Source organism: Diabrotica undecimpunctata, chromosome 8, assembly GCF_040954645.1.
Source record: "Diabrotica undecimpunctata isolate CICGRU chromosome 8, icDiaUnde3, whole genome shotgun sequence".
Classification (NCBI taxonomy): Eukaryota; Metazoa; Arthropoda; class Insecta; order Coleoptera; family Chrysomelidae; genus Diabrotica; species Diabrotica undecimpunctata.
Window position 1 is genome coordinate 98490609 of NC_092810.1, and position 18830 is coordinate 98509438.

Here is an 18830-nt window from a genome sequence, read left to right on the forward strand (position 1 = left end):
CTTCCTAGTCAATTGGTCAGCAATTCGGTTGCCTTTATTCCTATAATGCACTCTATTGTCGGCTTTAATAAGTTCTGTTTTCTAAAATTATTTTGTTTAAATTTATTTAATAGTAAGTAGTCCAAGATGTTTAAATTCTATAGTCAGGATGATGGAATATCATTCAGGTTCTTTCCTCGTTTAATGTGTATATCTATGTCAACAAAAAAATCAGTTGTGTTATTTTGGAAAAAATTTATTATCTAAGTTTCCAATTAATTTTTTTATGCCTTTTCAAAAGGTCAATTATGGAATTCTCTGCATTCAGATTCCCCTTGCACGAGATCTATTCTGATTTAAAACTCCCTACAATTCTCTGTTTGATTTATAGTATTGCAATAATCTCTTATTGACTTTCTTCTTTCGAAACCAAAATGATAAACTGTTTGTACACATTCAACAAATAGATCCACCAACAGCTCTGTACTTAATCTTGGCTTCATTTAGATTACATTTTATGGTAAAATTAGGCCATAAAGAAAATATTCAAATTTATACTATCTTTTACGAATAGAATAGAGCAGAGTGCCAATCATAATGGTAAACTGGAAACTTACTCTTTATTCTATAAAATATGTTTAATGAGTGCGTGTCCTATGGATTCTCCTTTATATTTTTTGAGCTTTAAAATAATTAGTTATTCTTTTAGACGACTCAAGCCATTATTGTTTTTCATAATTATTGTTATTAATATTTTTATTTTTTGAAGACCAGGCACCGGTTCGTCAATTTTGTGTGTATCTAGTTTAGTCGTCAGAGGCTTGATCTCTAAAAATCATACGAACAATCCGAATTTTGTAAAGAATGTTAGTTTTGAGACACCAAAAAAGATGCAAAAAGTTAATCATCCCTACCCCTCAGCTTCTTCCTACAACGCCAAATAGTAAGGGTGAAAAATGGGTAAAATCGATTTACCAAAAATTTGTACCCCGTAGAAAAAAATCTTTTAAATAAAAAATGTATTTGAGATAATTCTAAAACAAATATTTATTAGGACTTTTTGCATATAATAAACCGCCCTCGCAGAAAAAACGCTTGAAGCAATATTTGATTTTGAATGTCAGATACGCGTGAAATCAATTTTAAATAAAATTTGTAAAAAATTTGACGGTAAAAATTCGATACCTTTTGATTATAGTGTTCTATTGACAAAAATCAAAATGTTTTTAAAGGCAAAAAGTGCAGATTTCGTTACATTTTTTATGTTTTAGTGCAACTGAAGTCAGTTTTTATAAAGGTGTTAAATAAATACACGTTGCGTGATTTTTGCTATTTTTTATGATTCTCATTAGATCAATAAAATTATTACTTCCATTTATCGGTCGTTGTATAATTTCCAATGTTGTAAATCTTTAAAACTTATAAACATAAAATTTCAATTTTGCATTTTGGCAACAAATATGAGGCATTTGAAATAAAAAACTTGAGAAAATGCAGAATTTAAACATTTATATTACAAACAATCACACGTCACGTAAAATCCCACAACGAAGACTGTATTGAGTGGAGTTTGTAGTTAAAGTTGTGTACTTTTAAAAAACGTACTTGTCTTAATAAAAACCAGCAGTTTTAAACGTTTTATATCGTTTGTAATGCAATGTGATTGTTTTTTGGCATACTTCAAATGCCTCACATTCCAAAACTCAAAACCAAAATTTTATGAGAATAATTTGGAATATCAGGCTTTGACAATGAAAATTTTATAGTGGCTGCTCAATGAAAATGATAAATTTTGTTGATCTCATGAGAATCATAAAAAATGGCACAAATTGCACAACGTTATTTTACGCAACACAGTTTTTATAAACTGACTTCATCTGCAGCAAAACACAAAATACAGAAACTGCATATGGAAAATACACTCTTCACCTTTAAAACGCATTTCGATTTTCGTCGATAGGACACTCCGATCAAAAGATATCAAATTTTTACTGTCGGGTTGATAACCTGAATCGCCCATCGCTTTAAGCGTTGTTTCTGAAAGAACGCTTCGTTTTACACAAAAAGTGGTAAAAGGCGTACAAATTCTAAACTTTCTTGCATATTTTTTGTGGTGCCAAAATGAAAATTCTTAAAAAATTGAGCTTCTTCGTATGATTTTAAAAGGTTTAATGTTATTTTCTCTGACGTTAGTCGTCTCTGACGACTAGAGTATAAGTACCTTTTGAGTGTTGGATAATATTTTATAATTGTTATTTTCTATATAATATTATTTGATCTTGGCTTTTTCTTTCCTATGCTCCCGTATCTTTACGACTCCTATTTTCTGTAGCCAAAGTTTTTATGGTTTTTATTCGCGTGGATCCCGTTTTTTCCTTTTTCATATTAAACTTCTGTTCTGGCGAATGCAAATCATTAGTTGTTTGCTGACATTCCTAGTTGGGGCATCTTGATTCTATCTACACTGCTTTCATTTTAACTTGTTATAGGTCGCTTTTAGCATATTATATTTAGCCCAGTCTGGTTATGCACAAATCATCGATTTCACCGCAAAATTTTTCGCAGATATCTGAAGCTTTTAAGACATAGGTGGATGTTAGTAGATGACGAATAGATGAAAAGGTACTCGTATTTTTACCTTGCATTTTTTTCAAACAATATGGTCACAATTTTATTTTTTGTCTATGTGTCTAAAGTTTTTTCCCTTATATTTTAAATAAACAATATTTATATTATTTTTTTATATCAAGAATATCTTTATTTTTCCGTTTTTTCAATTAAAATTGATAAATTATTTACGGAAATATTTGCAAAAAAGCAGTTTTTTTTGCACTAATTTATAAATTTTATTATTTTTTTTTATTAACAAAATAAAATGGTATTAATACATTTGAACATCGAAGAATTATTATTTTTTAAATTAGTGCGAAATTTCCCCACGATCGGTCAAATAGTTTAAATGTTATTTGATTTATTTATCCCTGAGGATAATTATTTAAACTATTAAACTTGCCCTTTGAATGATGCTAGACACATTTAGCTAATTTCATAGGATTCTTTAAGACTTAAAATATCTCAGAAGTTAAATGCATATTGCGTTTTCTTCGAAATTATTTACAAAATAAACGTTGAAAAAAGGCGTATGTTTTTTACTTATAAACAATTGTAATAACTTCTATATTTTTCAAGCTACAGACTTGTACATACAAGCATTGGATAGTTGGTAAAAAAACTCGCATTTAAAAACAACCTTAATTATTTAAAATATAAGGGAAAAAAATTATATAAATATAAAATTATAAATTATTGTTTAAAAAAAACGCAAGGTAAAAATACGAGTACCTTTTCATATATTTGTCATCTACTAACCCCCACCTATGTCATAAAAGCTTCATATATCTGCGAAACATTATTCGACCATTTTTTTAACCAGACTGGGCTAATTGGTTATATTTTACTAATATTAATTATCACCCCGATGGTACACGTCGGTTTAATTCAATCCTCTCACAAGGTCTCCCTGAATAAACTTAAAAGTTGAAAAACTTGTAGGAGAATGACAAAAACTCGAAAAATCGAAATGCAACCATCTGTATTTATTTCATCTTGATTCTCTTCGTATTCCCTTTTTCAATTGCGGCTTTCTATTTTTTATTTTTTATTCTTTGTCAAACCATTTTTATTGCTTGCCTGGCTCTTTTAAATTTAGGACTTTTTAGTAGCTTACTTAATAAACGACTTACGATAATTAGATTTTTCTTTAATTCTTTATTTCTCAAAAACTCACCTTACAATTACAAAATAAATAAAATAATTATAATTTTACACATATTGTATGTTGTTGGTTTCGAATATGTAATCCTATTTCTTTTTTTTTAAGTTTTTGACATTTTTATGGTATTTTACTTTAACTAGAATGTGATATAAACATTACAATAACGCCGGGTTCAAACTGCTATTAAATAAAGCCTAATACTCCAGTCACCAGAGACGAAAATGCCACTGAACCTTTAAAATCATACAAACAAGCTGAATTTTGCTGAGAATGTAAATAATTTTAAGAGCTCAAAAATATAAAAATAAGTTCTATAGTAGATCACTTCTACCCCCTCACTGTTCCTCCCCCCAAGGATCTGTACGCCATAGAAAAAAATGTTTTGAATAAAAAATAAAGCTAAGAAAATTTTAAACCAAAGTTTTTACTAGTACTTTTCGTAGTATGAACTGTCCTCTCAAAAACAACTATTAAACGGCGTGCGATTTGTATCAACTTGACTGAATATAATTGGCCTTAAAGAATCGTAAAAAATCACGCGTCGTTTAATTAGATAAAAGATTTATAAAAACCCAGTTCGAAACATTTCGAATTTTTACCGTCGAGTTGATACAAATTTTATTTAAAATTCATTTTGCGCGCGTAACTGACATTCCACATCGCCGGTAGCGGTGTTGTTTCTAAGAAAACAGTTCATTCTACACAAAAAGTGCTTATAAAAGTTTTTATTCAAAATTATCTCAGCTAAATTGTTTATTTAAAACATTTTTTTTGCGGTGTACGGATTGTTAGCAAACCGATTTTTTTAGTAGCCGCCCTTCGAGGGTGGATTTTAGGCGGAAGTTCGGTTTTAGTTATCAAATCTCTGACGACTGGATTATCATTATAATAATATCATTTCTGAAGCTCAATTGTATATTTTGTATCATTTTTTCTTAAATTTGAACATAAATAATATTTAGAAACTATTTTAAATTATGATATACCAAATAAAATATTCCTTTCTATTTATTCTAATCTAATTGAAATAACAGTTTTTATAAAAAATAAAATATCATAAAATAATTACTTTCGCTTAATTAAAATAATTGAACTAACTTGTTTTTACTGAACATTATGACATAAGTATAAGGTGCGGACTGACCTATCCCTAAAGCTTTCCTATAGTCAGTAACTTTACGCATGTACTAGCACAGATAGTGTAAGCGACACAGGCACAGGCACAGGCTCAAGCACAGGCACAGGCACAGACATAGGCTCGATCCTTGGCACAAACACAAGCGTAGCGGGCGTAGAGTTTGACTCTCACTTGGTAGAAGGATCTCTCATCTCTTCTGCGCGGTCACCTTCAGACTTCGACGATGAGACGGACAATACTGGTGAGAGTATTTTTTCTTAAAGTGTACACCAATCAGTATCAGTCAAATTTAGTTTATTAAAATTTAGAAATAGGATAAAATTATTTTATTAAACTTAAAAACGAATGTTAATGTATGTTATGTGTTTATTTTATATGTGTCTCACATCAATAAGAATATTTATACAGTATATAGAAACAATTAGACAAAAAACTAGTCAGCGATATCAGTATGGTGAAGAACACATCAGACGACGAAGATTGATACCAATTCAGCACTAACAGCGTAGAAGCGGATTCAATGCAGCCATGAAATGGTAGTAGTGATGTTGGGAACAATGGTTCGCTAATTTCTAAAGTTTGTAAACACTTAACCTCCTTCTAATCTAAATCAAAGTAAACTTTTAATAGCGTATAAGTTAGACAAATGATCTGCTTGAAAGAAGTAAGCGATAAAGTAAGTACTAATGTGTCAATGTTGTCAATTTTTATATTATATCAAATTAATTAAGTGACTTTTTTCTTATTTCCTTATTTCGTAACAATACAAAATCGTATATTTGATTAATTATTTCATAATAACCAAATATTCTTTATGTATTACCAGGATGATTATCCTATCACCTACAATTTAAAAAAATATATTAAAAGATACCCAACATAGATTCAGTGTTAACAACCATACTATAATATATAACATTATACTCATTTAATATTTTATTGGGATACCATTCTCGAAAAAATAGCCGTTTTTGAGATATTTAAAGTTTTTGAAAAATTTTTCATAATTACACATGCAACTTCAAAAATTAATATTGTGGTTAATATTTCTGCTGAAAAAATAAAAAATTTTTTTAAGCGTGTACTAAACTCTATTTTTATTTAAGCATAAAAAAATTTGCCAATGTTAATACTGGGTGTTCAAAATTTTGTATTATATTTTTATATATTTTATAAATATATCTATAAAAATATATATCTATATAAAACAAAGACTTAATCCTACTTCCCACACACACCATCCCAAACCCACCGAGATAGGTTGTCCTCCTGTGGTACAACCAGCCCTGGCTTTCCTCCGCCCCCTGGTCTTTGGAGCCAGGTCTCGACTATTTCGCGGTACCCCCGTCAGGCAATGGAAGATTTCCGTGTATTTACAAGTGGTAGGTTAGCCCATTTGGCTTTATCACTACCGGTCAAAGCAATTGTTCGGCGATCTAATGATGGTTGTGTGTGCCGATACTTGCTTTCCCTTTTCTGCACCAAGTGAATTCAAGAGCGAGCAAGCATCGAATCCTTTCATCCGTCGTGTAATACCCAGTCATTCGTCCAGTCATTTCCTTAATCTACCTTACTTGCTAATCTAATTTTTTTGGTGCTTGCATTCAAGAGCGTCGTGCGGCGTGCCTTCGGGTCTCTCCTGCATGCGGTTTTTGTTTTATTTTTTTTTTGTTTTTTTTTTGGTGGTTGGTACCCTTTTGTGTTAATTTTTCTATCTACGTCTTAATCTATGGACAGGTATCATCGCTATCTGACTCGCTATCCGATTCATCTGAATCTTCATCATTACAAATAATTAAAGGTCTTACTTCATCAATAACTTGTTCTATTTCATATGACTCTAAAATTTTTTTTTTCAGTATGCTCAATACATTTCCGCCATTGTTCCTCATTGACTTGGTTAAGTGCATCTTGCCAGAGTTGTAAAACGCTGGCTTCGTCGGTGGTCTTACATACATGTTTATCATAGTAGTTTTTAGTGATGCCCCACACTAATTCAATTGGATTGTACTGGCAGTGATATGGTGGTAGTCTTAGGACCTCATGACCATATTTTAGTGCCATTTGGTCAACGACAAATTTTTTCTCAACAATGTGTTCTTTGCACTTATTTAATAATTCAGCTTTTAAAACTAGATGTTCGTGTTCTATATTTTTCTCCGACAGCCACTTTCTTAAGTCTTCTTTTTCCAGCTGCATGTGTAAAACTTTTCCTCCTCTCTGGTGTGATACGAAGCATTGTCTAAGACTGTTAATGACGGATCTTCCAGATTTTTTAATAATTTTTTCTCAAACCAATGTTCAAAAATATCGGCGTCCATATTTCCGTGGTAATCATCAGTTTTTTTTGGCGAAGAAAATATAAGACTAGCATTAGGTATAAAACCTTCCGTATTTTCTGCATGTAATATAATATATCTTTTGACATTACTCGTACTAGTACTCGAATAGCATTTGGTAGAATCATCTTGCCAGGATGATTATTGGTGCCTTGGTATTATTTCCTTTCGCAAAAATCCATGTTTCGTCAAGAAACACAAATTGTCTGGCAAATTCGGAATTCTTGTTTTTTAAATAGTTTCTTATAAATTTCAACCTTTTTCCAACAACATTGGACAGCTCGCACAACACTTTACGATTATTGGTTTTTTGTATCTAAAACCCATAGCTTTTAATACTCTTGATAAACTGGTCAAACCCATATCACAAAGTTCTCTGTCCTTTATTTTTTGAATAATTGTCTTTCTTGTAACATGTTCTTTTGCTTTGTACATGTCATAAATGATATTTCTGATTGAGATTTTAATACCTTGTCGCAAGTCGAGGGTTTTCGGATGCAAACGAATCCTTTTATTTTCCTTACTTAATTCCTCCTCACTCATTTTGCGAACTCTTTGCAAGGTCCGTTCTGAAATTCCACAAGCTGTACTTGTCCTTTTTTGAACTGCCAGTACTGATGTAATTGGTCCCATGTTGATTTTTTCTAAACTAAAATAATTTTCAACTTTCAACACATTTCGACGCTCACTCGGACATAAAAACTTATATTTAGGTGTTCTATCGTTTTCTTGTACGTTATCCATTGTCACTATTGAAAACTGGCGATCGTTGAATACTAATAGCGAGATTTTTCGGAGCTCTCTGAATATATACACGAGGGGGCGGGGACTCGGTGGCAGGGCGCGTCGGTCATTGGCCGATGAGTCCGTTCAATGGAGATCCTCGACTCCGCAGACTGTTTACTATTTTTGCAAATATACCAACTAAAATTATCCAGTTATGCGACCGCAAGGAATGGATGTACTCCTCGAGACAATTTTATTTGAAATAAAATTATAAAAGTTTTTTCAATAAATTATCATCACAAAGCATTCAATTTGCGTTTTTTCACGATTTATAAAAAAATTGTTTTGGTAGCGCTCATTTATCCTTAAGTACTACAGCCGACCAGTAGGAGGTTCAATACCACGAAGAAGGTAGAAAAGGGAAAGCATAACAGAGTGGCTGTAACTAGAGTCATACCTAAATTATTTTTCGGGCGTTAATCCGAAATACGACAGGGTAAAACGACTTCACTATATAATTATTATACTCATTTTTAATATGTACTATCAAACCGTTACGATATACCTTAAATATTATCTAGCATAATAAATTTTTATAAACTATATTTTTACGATGCAATTAATGAAATAATGCAATCAAAAAAAAATAATAATGAAATAACGAGGTCGCCGAAATTGTGGAATTCAACAGTTCACGGTGTCAGATTTCGTTTGTAAAAGTTGAGTTTGTCGCTCATTTTAACGCAGAGAAACAGAGCAAAGCGAAGCACAGCGCAGCGAACTTTTTAAATTCGCGCCAATATCTGCACGGCTTTTCCCTTATAAACCAGGAGGTCTTGTACGTTGTTGTCTTTGAAATCGAAGAAAGTTGTACTTTGGCATTGTAGTAGGTGTGTATACACGTATTGTATGATACTTTTTGAAGTAGCGACATCTAGTAGCAGATCGAAAAAAACTTTTGTTATTGCCTGTGCAGTAGCTGAAAAAGAAGAAAATAATTTGAATTATGTCCTTCTGTTCACCTATTCCTTCCCAAATATTATCACTCCTCACCTTGTCATCTTGTTGTTGTAGTTCTTTTTCGAAACATTTTTATAATTTTGAACAATGAAAATAAATATTTCGTCATACATACTATTATCACTGTAGATTAGTACCTAAGGGTGTAAATACAAATACCAATTGGACATTAGCGATATTAGTTAAGGTGGTCACTTTTTTCCAGTACGAGACACGTCGAAAGTAGTAGATGACAAACGAAATTCAGAAAAGTCTCCGTAGACCCATAGACACCCGCTCACAAGCGCACCGAACATAATTTCTTTGCTTATGATTCTATTTTTGCGATTGGTGGCTCTTCTTTATAAGATCTCCTGTTTATTTAATAATAATATAATAATTGAAACACCATCTTTTTTTTTTATTTATGAAATTTGTACGATTATGGTGCGTTAGCTCTATCTACCCAAGTTATTCGTAGAATTCTCCAATACTCCCAGATTTAAAGTTTTCTTAGAAATGTACACATTTAAGTTCAACCTTTGATACTATATAAAAGAATAGAGAACATATAACATATAACTAATCTAATTTTTAATCCCAAACTAATTTTTCCACATAAGATAAGATCTGCATCCTAAAAAATGCAGTTCTGGCCTTCAACATACGTATTCCAATTTCTTTGATTTTATTTGAGGTATCATTTACATTACAGCCAAGATAAGTAATAGTGGTGGTTTTCTCCAGTTTTTCTCCATAAGCTGTTACCACTTTTGGTTATATTGGAGTTTTACTGACAACCATAACCTTTGTCTTAAAAAGATTTTAAGTGCGCATAGGCTTAAAAACGTCAAACTTTCCAGTGTAAGTGTCAGTTGGCAGTATTTAGTGTTGCCTAGGGAGAAATATAAATATCAGCTCGTATCAATCAGCTGTTGAATTTATTCATAATTATTTGCAATTAACACCGTGTCATCCGCGTACCTCAAATTATCAAAATTGATGACATTAATTTGTATATCGCATTGAACATTATTCTATGCTTTAGTAAAAAGGAACTTAAAGTAGATGTAAAAAATTAGTGGGGACAAAACGCAGGCCTGTTTTACACCTGTCTTTAAAGCTCTTTAGAATTATTCTGGCCAATCCTGATGTTGGACGTTGATGCCAGTAAAGATTTTTAAGAATACATAGACGTTTATCATCAATACCTACCTGCTAAAGAATAGCTAACATTTAAATTAGTTTTACCCAATCACTTAGTTGTTATTATTAGATCTACACACTACATCTTTTCGCATTTGCTTTTTTAGGTTTGGTCACAACAGTCAGCAGCAGCCAATTCTTTGGTATATAGCCAGCTTCATGAATTTTAATAAAAATATGAAGTAGAGATCTTTCACCTGAACTTTAGAAGAGCTTTATTATTTTACTCAGTACTTCATCCGGCTCCGTCGCTGTTTTTTTCTTGGATAATATTATTGCGCGTTTAATTTCATCCATAGTTATGTCAGGTCCTGTCACTACTTCCTAAATTTCAAGATCGGACCTTTCATGATTAAATAGTCCCACAATGTACTCTTTCCATCTGTGTATTTTATTCAAATCAGTAATAATAAGTTAGTCGTCTCTATCAACGATGTTATTTCTATGTTCTTTGTACTGACCTATTAATATTTTAATTTTTTTAAACATATTAAGTGCATTGTGTTTTTCCTATATAACTCATCAATTTCCAAACATTTTTTTTCGACGTATTTTTTTCCAGCTCTTATTTTAATCTTTATCTTTTTATTAATTTGTTTATATATTTCAACGTTTTGATTCTCAAATTTGTGTCTTTTGTTTCATCATTCAATCTTCGCTTATCCACTGCTGGACATAGATCTCCCTCATAATTTTCCATCTATTTCGATCTTGTGCCTCTTGCATCCAATTCCTATGACAACGTCTTAGATCGTCAGTCCAACGTGTTGGTGGACGACCTCTGCTTCGGTAGGCATCATCTCTTGGTCTCCATTCCAGTATCCGCTTTGTCCATCTATTATCTGTCATTCGAGCCACGTGACCTGCCCAGTTCCATTTTAGTGTTGCTACTCTCTCTACTGCATCAGCCACTCTTTTGTTTATTTGATTAAAAATCTCATTTTTTATCCACTGTTGCGTTTTTCAATTGTTATCTCTTAATTTTAAAGTTAAGATGTTTAAAATCGTTTTTTTTTTGTTTCAATGACCCTCGAAGCATTTTTATTGTTCATTCTACTCAAAATTGTTTGCAATCACCTGATTGTTCTTTCTAGTAAAATGCGTATCCAGTTTGTTAGAAGATCGCTGTTGTTTTATACGGTTAAGCTTTAAATTTAACTTGGCCAATAGCAGACTGTGGTCAGATTGTACATCGGCACCTAGAAAATTTTTTACATATTATACTGAATTTTTGTAATGCTCACTGATTGTTATGTAGTTAGTTTGATTTTTACGATATTACGAGGCTATCTGCTGGAGATTTTCACGTATATAATCTCCGTTCAATTAGTTGGAAATAGGTATTCAATATATTTATGTATATTATATTCTTAACAAAAATCTACGAAATAGTCTCCCCATTCATTTTTATTGCACAGTCCAAACCCTTCAATAATGTGACTTTGTCTGTCTTTTCCTATCTTAGCATTAAAATCACTCACCAGAATAATGAGATCTCTAGTCTTAAGTTAGCTAGTAAAAGTTTTTACAGTCAAACTTTTCAAGTTCTTCTAGTTTACTTTCCACTGTCGGTATATATATATATATATATATATATATATATATATATATATATATATATATATATATATATATATATATATCTTCTTGAACTCCTAAGTGGAGCATAGAGCTTCAGTGAAAACGCGCCATCGGGTTCTATTTTGCGCTAAGGCCTTCACCTCATTCCAATACTTTCCTTGGCCTCTTATCTCGTCCATGATGCATCTTCTCCAAATTTGTACTGGGTGACCTCTTTTTCTTTTCTCTTGGGGATTCCCCTCTAGGGCAGTCTTTGCGATACTGGAACTATTTTTTCGGAGTTTGTGACCGATCCAACCCCACTTTCTGGACTTAATTTCATTTTGTACCCTCTTTTGTTCGGTCAGGTGTAGCAGACCTTCGTTTCTGATGGTGTTAGGCCAGAATATACGAACAATTCTTCGTAGACATTTGTTAACAAAGACCTGCACTTTGTCTGTGAGGGTGTTTGTCACTTTCCAGGTTTCACATCCGTAGAGTAGAACAGACATGATATTTGATCGGAATATTCGGATCTTTGTCCTTGTAGTATACTCGCCAGATCTCCAAACAGGGTTGAGCGTGCTGAAAGCTTGTTGGGCTTTTCGTATCCTCATACGAATATCGTCTTCTGTACCTCCGTTTTCTGTTATGACACTTCCAATATACGTAAAGTTTTCCACATTTTCAATCTGCATATTGTCGATAGTAAATAGCGTGTTGTTCCTTGCATTTATTCTCATGGACTTGGTTTTACTAATATTGATTTTCAAACCTATTTTATTGGCTTCAGTGGAAAGTGTTTCCAATTGGTAAGCCAGATCTTGGAACCTTTGACCTAATAGGCAGATATCGTCCGCGTATTCTAGATCGCTTAGGCGTGTGGTTAACGTCCATTGTATCTCTCTTGTGTGGGAGTCTAGTTTGAAGAGAACATAGTCTATAGCTATGTTAAAAAGAAACGGAGAAAGCACGCATCCCTGTCTAACTCCAGTAAGTACGTCGAATTCGTCACTGTTGATCCCATTGTGTGTCACGCTGCATTTCGCATCAGTATATAGTGACTTTATAATAGAAATTTTTTGCGGGATGTTTCTTAGCTCTAAAATTTTCCATACAGCAGCGTGAGACAAGCTATCAAAGGCATGTTCAAAATCAACAAAAACCATGTATAGGGGTGTGTTCCATTCAACTGATTGTTCCATTATTATCCTCACAGTATTAATGTGGTCTATGCAGGAGAATTCTGGTCTAAAGCCTGCTTGATTAGCTCGAAACTCAACCTTGTTTGTTATTCTTTTCAGTCTGATGGTCGTGAAAATTTTATTTATTAAGCAAGGTTATAACATTAAGCAAGGTTATTCCTCTCCAATTTGTGCACAGTGTGAGGCTGCCTTTTTTTGGAAGCTTGATAATGTTACCTTTTTTTCAGCCTGGAATGTGGTTTGTTTTCCACACCTCTCGGATTATGGGGAGCAAAAGTTCAGCAGTTAGATGCGGATCGGCTTATAATTGGTGCATATAATTGTATTAAATTTATATTTATGGGTTCCGTATTCAACGGAATCATTATAACTCGTTCAGATACCTGGCATACAGCCCTAACACATTTGCTAACCACGCTTGAGACTATGAATCCTACAAAGTTAAAACAATAATTGCTTCCTAATTCGCTTCCTAAATAATATACTTTACGACTATCAACCTTGCATTGGCAAGATCCAGGCCACCTTATTTCACTAATACTTAAAATTTATTAATGCAGTCTTCTTATTTCATTTATTGCATTATGTGTTTTTCTGTGTACATATAAACCATTCTACAACTTATTTTAATATCAAATTTGGCCAAGCATGAGATTTTTTGCATTCTTGCCTTATCTATTGGGCGCGCGTAATCGTGGCCATCATTTAGTTCTTCAGCTATAATGAAAATCCTGGGAAAAATAGTGTAGTAGTCATTCCCTTGGCTTTCTATACCGCTTTATTCAACATTCTAGCCTACATGACTTCCGCTCAATACAAATACAGAAAAACCAGCTGCCGATTTTGAGGTTTTATTTTATACAAGCTCTAAAACTAGGGGGCTGCTACCTCCACCTCCCAAAACCGTTGTGCAGACATTCTTCTCCGCCAAGGATGCCATTGTGGACTTCATCTGTAACCTGAACAAGCGGCTTTTAGCAGGTACTAGTTTTGTTTTTCAGGAAACACCTGGAACCTGCCGACGGTAGGGATTCAGTGAATCATCAGATAATGGAAATATTCCAACAAAAAAAAAAATTCGACCTAATACTAAAACAGTCTAAAAATTTTGGGAGTCTTGATTAAATGAAGCTCACTTTAGACATTGGTTAACTCGAGATCAGGCTAATATTTATAAGGCTAAATGCGAAGTCTCTTCTACTTCATTACCATCTGAAACAGTTGTGATTGGAAAATAGACAAACTTTAATACCTCTAAACTCCCAAGTTTGTTTATTAGAGACATTTCAAATGTGATTAACAGTAATCATATTTTAAATAATCTATTGATTTTAAATTGAACTTTCAATTTAATATTAAACAAACAATTAAGAATAATTGATAACCGCTATCCAATATTTAATGCGATAAAAATCAATTTGACGATTACTGTTTCTCATTTACTATAATTTTTTAAACTTTAGTATAAATTTAGGGCCTTGGTACAACAATCCTACTTTTTAGGTTTGGCAACACCGCATATATTACAAATTATCAAAACGAATCAAAAATAGTACTATCCAATGTCACATAGTCCAACAAGTCAGTAAAGTCAATCATGGTTTAATTAACTGTATTGTATTTAATAAGGAACTTAGGAAAGATGGTTGTCGTTCTACTATAGTTCTAAGTTCTATAGTGCTAAGTCATAATCTAGTATAAAAAATATAACAAAAAGATTATGGTGACGTCTTAAAACTACTTTACTTTGTATTATTATATAATAACACCACACAACCATAATATATTTCAGCTAACACCCCACCAAAGAATAATAAAAACTCTGACATTTTTGACAGTATTAATAGAAAAATATTTGACGATAGAAAAAAGTCCAGCATCTTAAAGTTCATTCGTTTACCAAATTCCCATCAGTAAACATGAGCACGTGTTGATATTCGCCGTCTCATTCGTCAAGAGGCTATTAAATGAGGAGGTCGGGGCAATAAGGGACCTAAGCCCCATTTGAAAAGTTTTGAGTAAATCACATTTAAAGTTTTTGACAAAATCCTGAAATCACATTTTTATAGTTTATGTTTACCTTAATTCCTTACATACATAATAAATTATTAAATATATTTTTTTAAAAAAGGATACAAAAGAAAACTGCATTTTTTAAGAAAAAATTTATTAACCAAAAAAAGTGGCTTATGACCTTTTTGAAAATAACAAAACAAATATAAAATCTAACGGCCAGAATATTCCTACAATATTATTTTTTTATTAAAACACATCGGTTTCATTCCTGTCTATTTCCTCTGTTTCATCAACTTGGTTGTAGTCTTGTTCAATGTTACTGGTACTGTTTTCAATAATACTGAGTTAAAATTGCCGGTTTATGGGAGGAATATATGGCAAAAGTTTCTTTATGTCCTGAATTTTTTTGATGTTAAGTACTATTGGTCCTCCATATATATATTTTTTAAGGATTTACATGTAAATATGTTGTCACCAAACTCTACACCCCTCTTACCAACATTTACTTCATCAAACGCTCTCGTTTGATGAAGCACAATCACCCTAAACGCAAAATTTAGGGTGTGTCTCATGAAAATGGAATTTGGGTGTTCGCTATCGAACCGAAAGCAGCGCACGTCTGTAAAGTTGAGTGGTTGTTTCTCGGTGGTAAATGTTTTTTTTTTTTTGTTAGAACTATTTCATCAAAACTATAAAAATCTTCTTGTGACATTTCAACTACTGTTGAAGGGGTTGTGTGGGTAAGGTTTATTGTAAGTCGAATGAAATTATGCCAGTGTTGTGAGTTTCTTCATTTTTCCTAATTTCGTCCTTAAGGTCTTGCTGCATTGCCTGTGCGCAACTTTGGTGTAATCGTAGTTTTACCTGTAGATGTTTGGCCTCAGATTCCATATTATCGGTATTAGAACTTATCATAACATTTAGTGAATCACAGGTTGAACACGTATCGCTTCGGTACCGAACCTCTTTAACTGGAATAATACTACGCTCTTTACACCAAGCAATGTAGTAATCCTTATACAGGCTTGAAATACTAATATCATGATTTATATATACTGTTTTAGGATTAGCGGTTCTACTATAATGGCTAACATATTTAGGGATACTTCTAATGTGGTCGTGAACTGATTGTACCATTTCTGGGGCCACTTTGTTCGGTCTATTGTGATGTTTACCTATTTGATCTTTTTTTGGTGTTGATCTTCCTTCAGAAATTTGTTTTGAAATTAGTTTAATTCGCTTACTTGAGTTTTGTAGTCCATGAACCGATAAAAATTCCTGTTTGCATATCTGCGCATATATTCCGTTTACTTTTACATAATACAAATTGGCAAATTGGTAAATTTTCGTTTTGACTTTTTTGTTTTTCTCTTGTAACTTCTCTTTTTCTTTATCAGCTATATTGTTTAAAATAAATATGTGTTCTGCTTTTCGTATGTCTCTAAATCCCAAAAGCCGTTAAATATCGATAATTCGGTACCCTGCAGCAGTTCTCTGCACTTTTTTTTTACATTTACACGGATCTCCAATCTTCTTTGCTTCTTTTACTGCACCTTTCAAATTTATATAGTCGTGTCCCAAGTTTCGACGTTTTTTTGCATTTTCTTCCTTTCTTTCTTCAATGTTAAATTTTCTCCATCGGCTTGGTGGAAGTTTCTCTGGGGTCAAAATAATTGAACTTCTGTTGCCTTCTACTTGACTTTGATTAGTATCTGCAGTTGCAGTGTGGTCGACTTCTCTAAAACAATAAAGGTGCTTTAGTCAAGAAGGGCCTAAGCCACCTATTAAACAAAATACATTTTTGTTCTTAGAACGTGTTATTTACAAACGAATTTAAATAGAATATAAGTTTTACTGGGTCTTTATCAATAAAAAAAGTAAAAACGGTTTATTTATGGCTACGTTTTACTAAAAAAGTAAATTTAATGTTATTATAACTTTTAAGATACAAGCCACATATCATACAGCAAGAAGGTCTCAAGCCACTAAAATGTTTACTTACCTTTTTCGGAGAAGATTCATCACTTTCACTGGAACATGAATGCGGAGAATATTCTCTATCGTTTACAGAATCGTCTGAGTCAAAATCCGAACCTGAACTACTGTTTTTTCCCATAAAAATTAATTGTTTTTCTCTCAGTACTCTTCGATCACGTGTCGCCATGTTGATTTTATTGTGGCTTATGACGTTCTTTGTTAAAAAATTGTCATGATTTTTCAAGTCGGCAACAAGGTCGATATAGCCTGGTGGCGACATCTATTGCCCAATAGTCGTAAAACTTCGCTGGTGGCTTAAGACCATTTTACAGAGCCCGTTTTAATGAAATCGACAAATTTCAAACAATGTGGCTTAGGTCCCTTATTGCCCCGAGCTCTTCAAATATAATTTATTACCTTAAGCGAGACAGATTCTCATGTTATAGATCCCAACTCGCCAGCATTTTAAATTCAAATTGTATCGTGTTGATTTTTAAGTTAATATATTGTGTTATATTTATGTTATAGTTATTGTTAAGTTATTTACTGGTCGTGTTATTTTTTAGAGTTTAGTTTAATTGTGATATAATGATTAAATTTCAAGAAATTCTTACACCAACAGTTTCAAAAGTAAATATTTTTAAAAATCATATGATACATAGGTCGTACATTAGTACGACTCTGTTTGGCTTACATGTGGTTCTATTGACGATTGGGAATTTGTAAAGTGAATACGGTTTAAATAAATTTATTTAATTAAGGTAATGATTTTAGAAAAACTTCTACATTGTAAACGTTATTGAAAAAACTAATTATTTTCCGATATTTGGAGGTACTCAAATTCAATTAAAACCAAAAAAATATTGGTCAATATTAATTAAATTTAATGATCTGATTGAGCTAAGTGCGTATTAGCATTATATCATCTTTAAGTTTACTTCAGCAAACTCACATATTAGCTAAGGATATTACCTTAGGTTGCTGAAAGTTGGTAAATAGTCGGTTTTGGTTAGTGGGTAAAAAATAATAAAAAATCTGATTAAATGAACACAAAATGTTCATTATATATTAGTCCTGATTTCGCTTTGATTCACATAAATTGTATTTTTTTAAGTAGTGTATTTATTTATTTCAAATAACCTTTATTTATTAAAAAATCTATGAATTAGAAGTACTACAAAGAGGTTACGGTGTTTGAATAGCTTTAAGTACAGATAATGAATCAGATAAAATTACTGCTGAACTATATGATGCCAATTTAAAATAAATATGGCCGCTGCCACTACACAAAAATTTAACAAAATCGTGGTCAGCTTAAACATTTAGAGTATAATAGGCACAACCAGTACCAACAGATTTTGGCCAATTTGTCAGATAGTTGTTAAAAACAATACGTCTTATTAAAAGACTCTCATGATAAATAGGTTGCATTCTATGTACTTGATCCAGCAACTCAAAGAAATCTTTAAAACCACTTAGTTTGCAAATGCAAGTTCAGTATCTTTATCTGTAGTATTTCGAAGCGCTTTGCCGTAACGGAGGAGAATTCTTGTGAGTCCAATATTTATTTGTTAAGTTAAAATAATTTAAACTACTAATATCTTTATATAAACAAATATTGTAACAACGATGTCTAAAAAGAAATTTTTGACTGAGATTCTCTTCTAAATTTACTGGGTGGTTACATTGCCTTAACAATGTTTGTATAATAAACCAGCTGAACTGGGAATTGACCTTGCAAGATAAACTCTCCCACGGTGACGATCAGTGGGAAGACCACGGAAACTTTGAACCGACAACTTACTAGAGGCAGATTTAAAAAGTTAGGGAGTTATGTACACATAAAAAGAAGAAGAAAAAGAAGTCCGCCCATTTGAAATAATTTAAAGTAAAATTCAAGTAGTTTTTGG

General features: G+C 32.3%; 1 protein-coding gene across 1 annotated transcript in view; it reads left to right on the forward strand.

The window, feature by feature from the left end:
* The window catches only part of LOC140449018 (uncharacterized), a 610571-nt gene that overhangs the window by 363090 nt on the left and 228651 nt on the right, over positions 1-18830 (forward strand). Inside the window, exon 6 of the mRNA XM_072542160.1 lies at positions 4951-5133. Coding sequence (XP_072398261.1) covers positions 4951-5133 — 183 coding nt within the window. The remainder of the gene's footprint in view (positions 1-4950; positions 5134-18830) is intronic.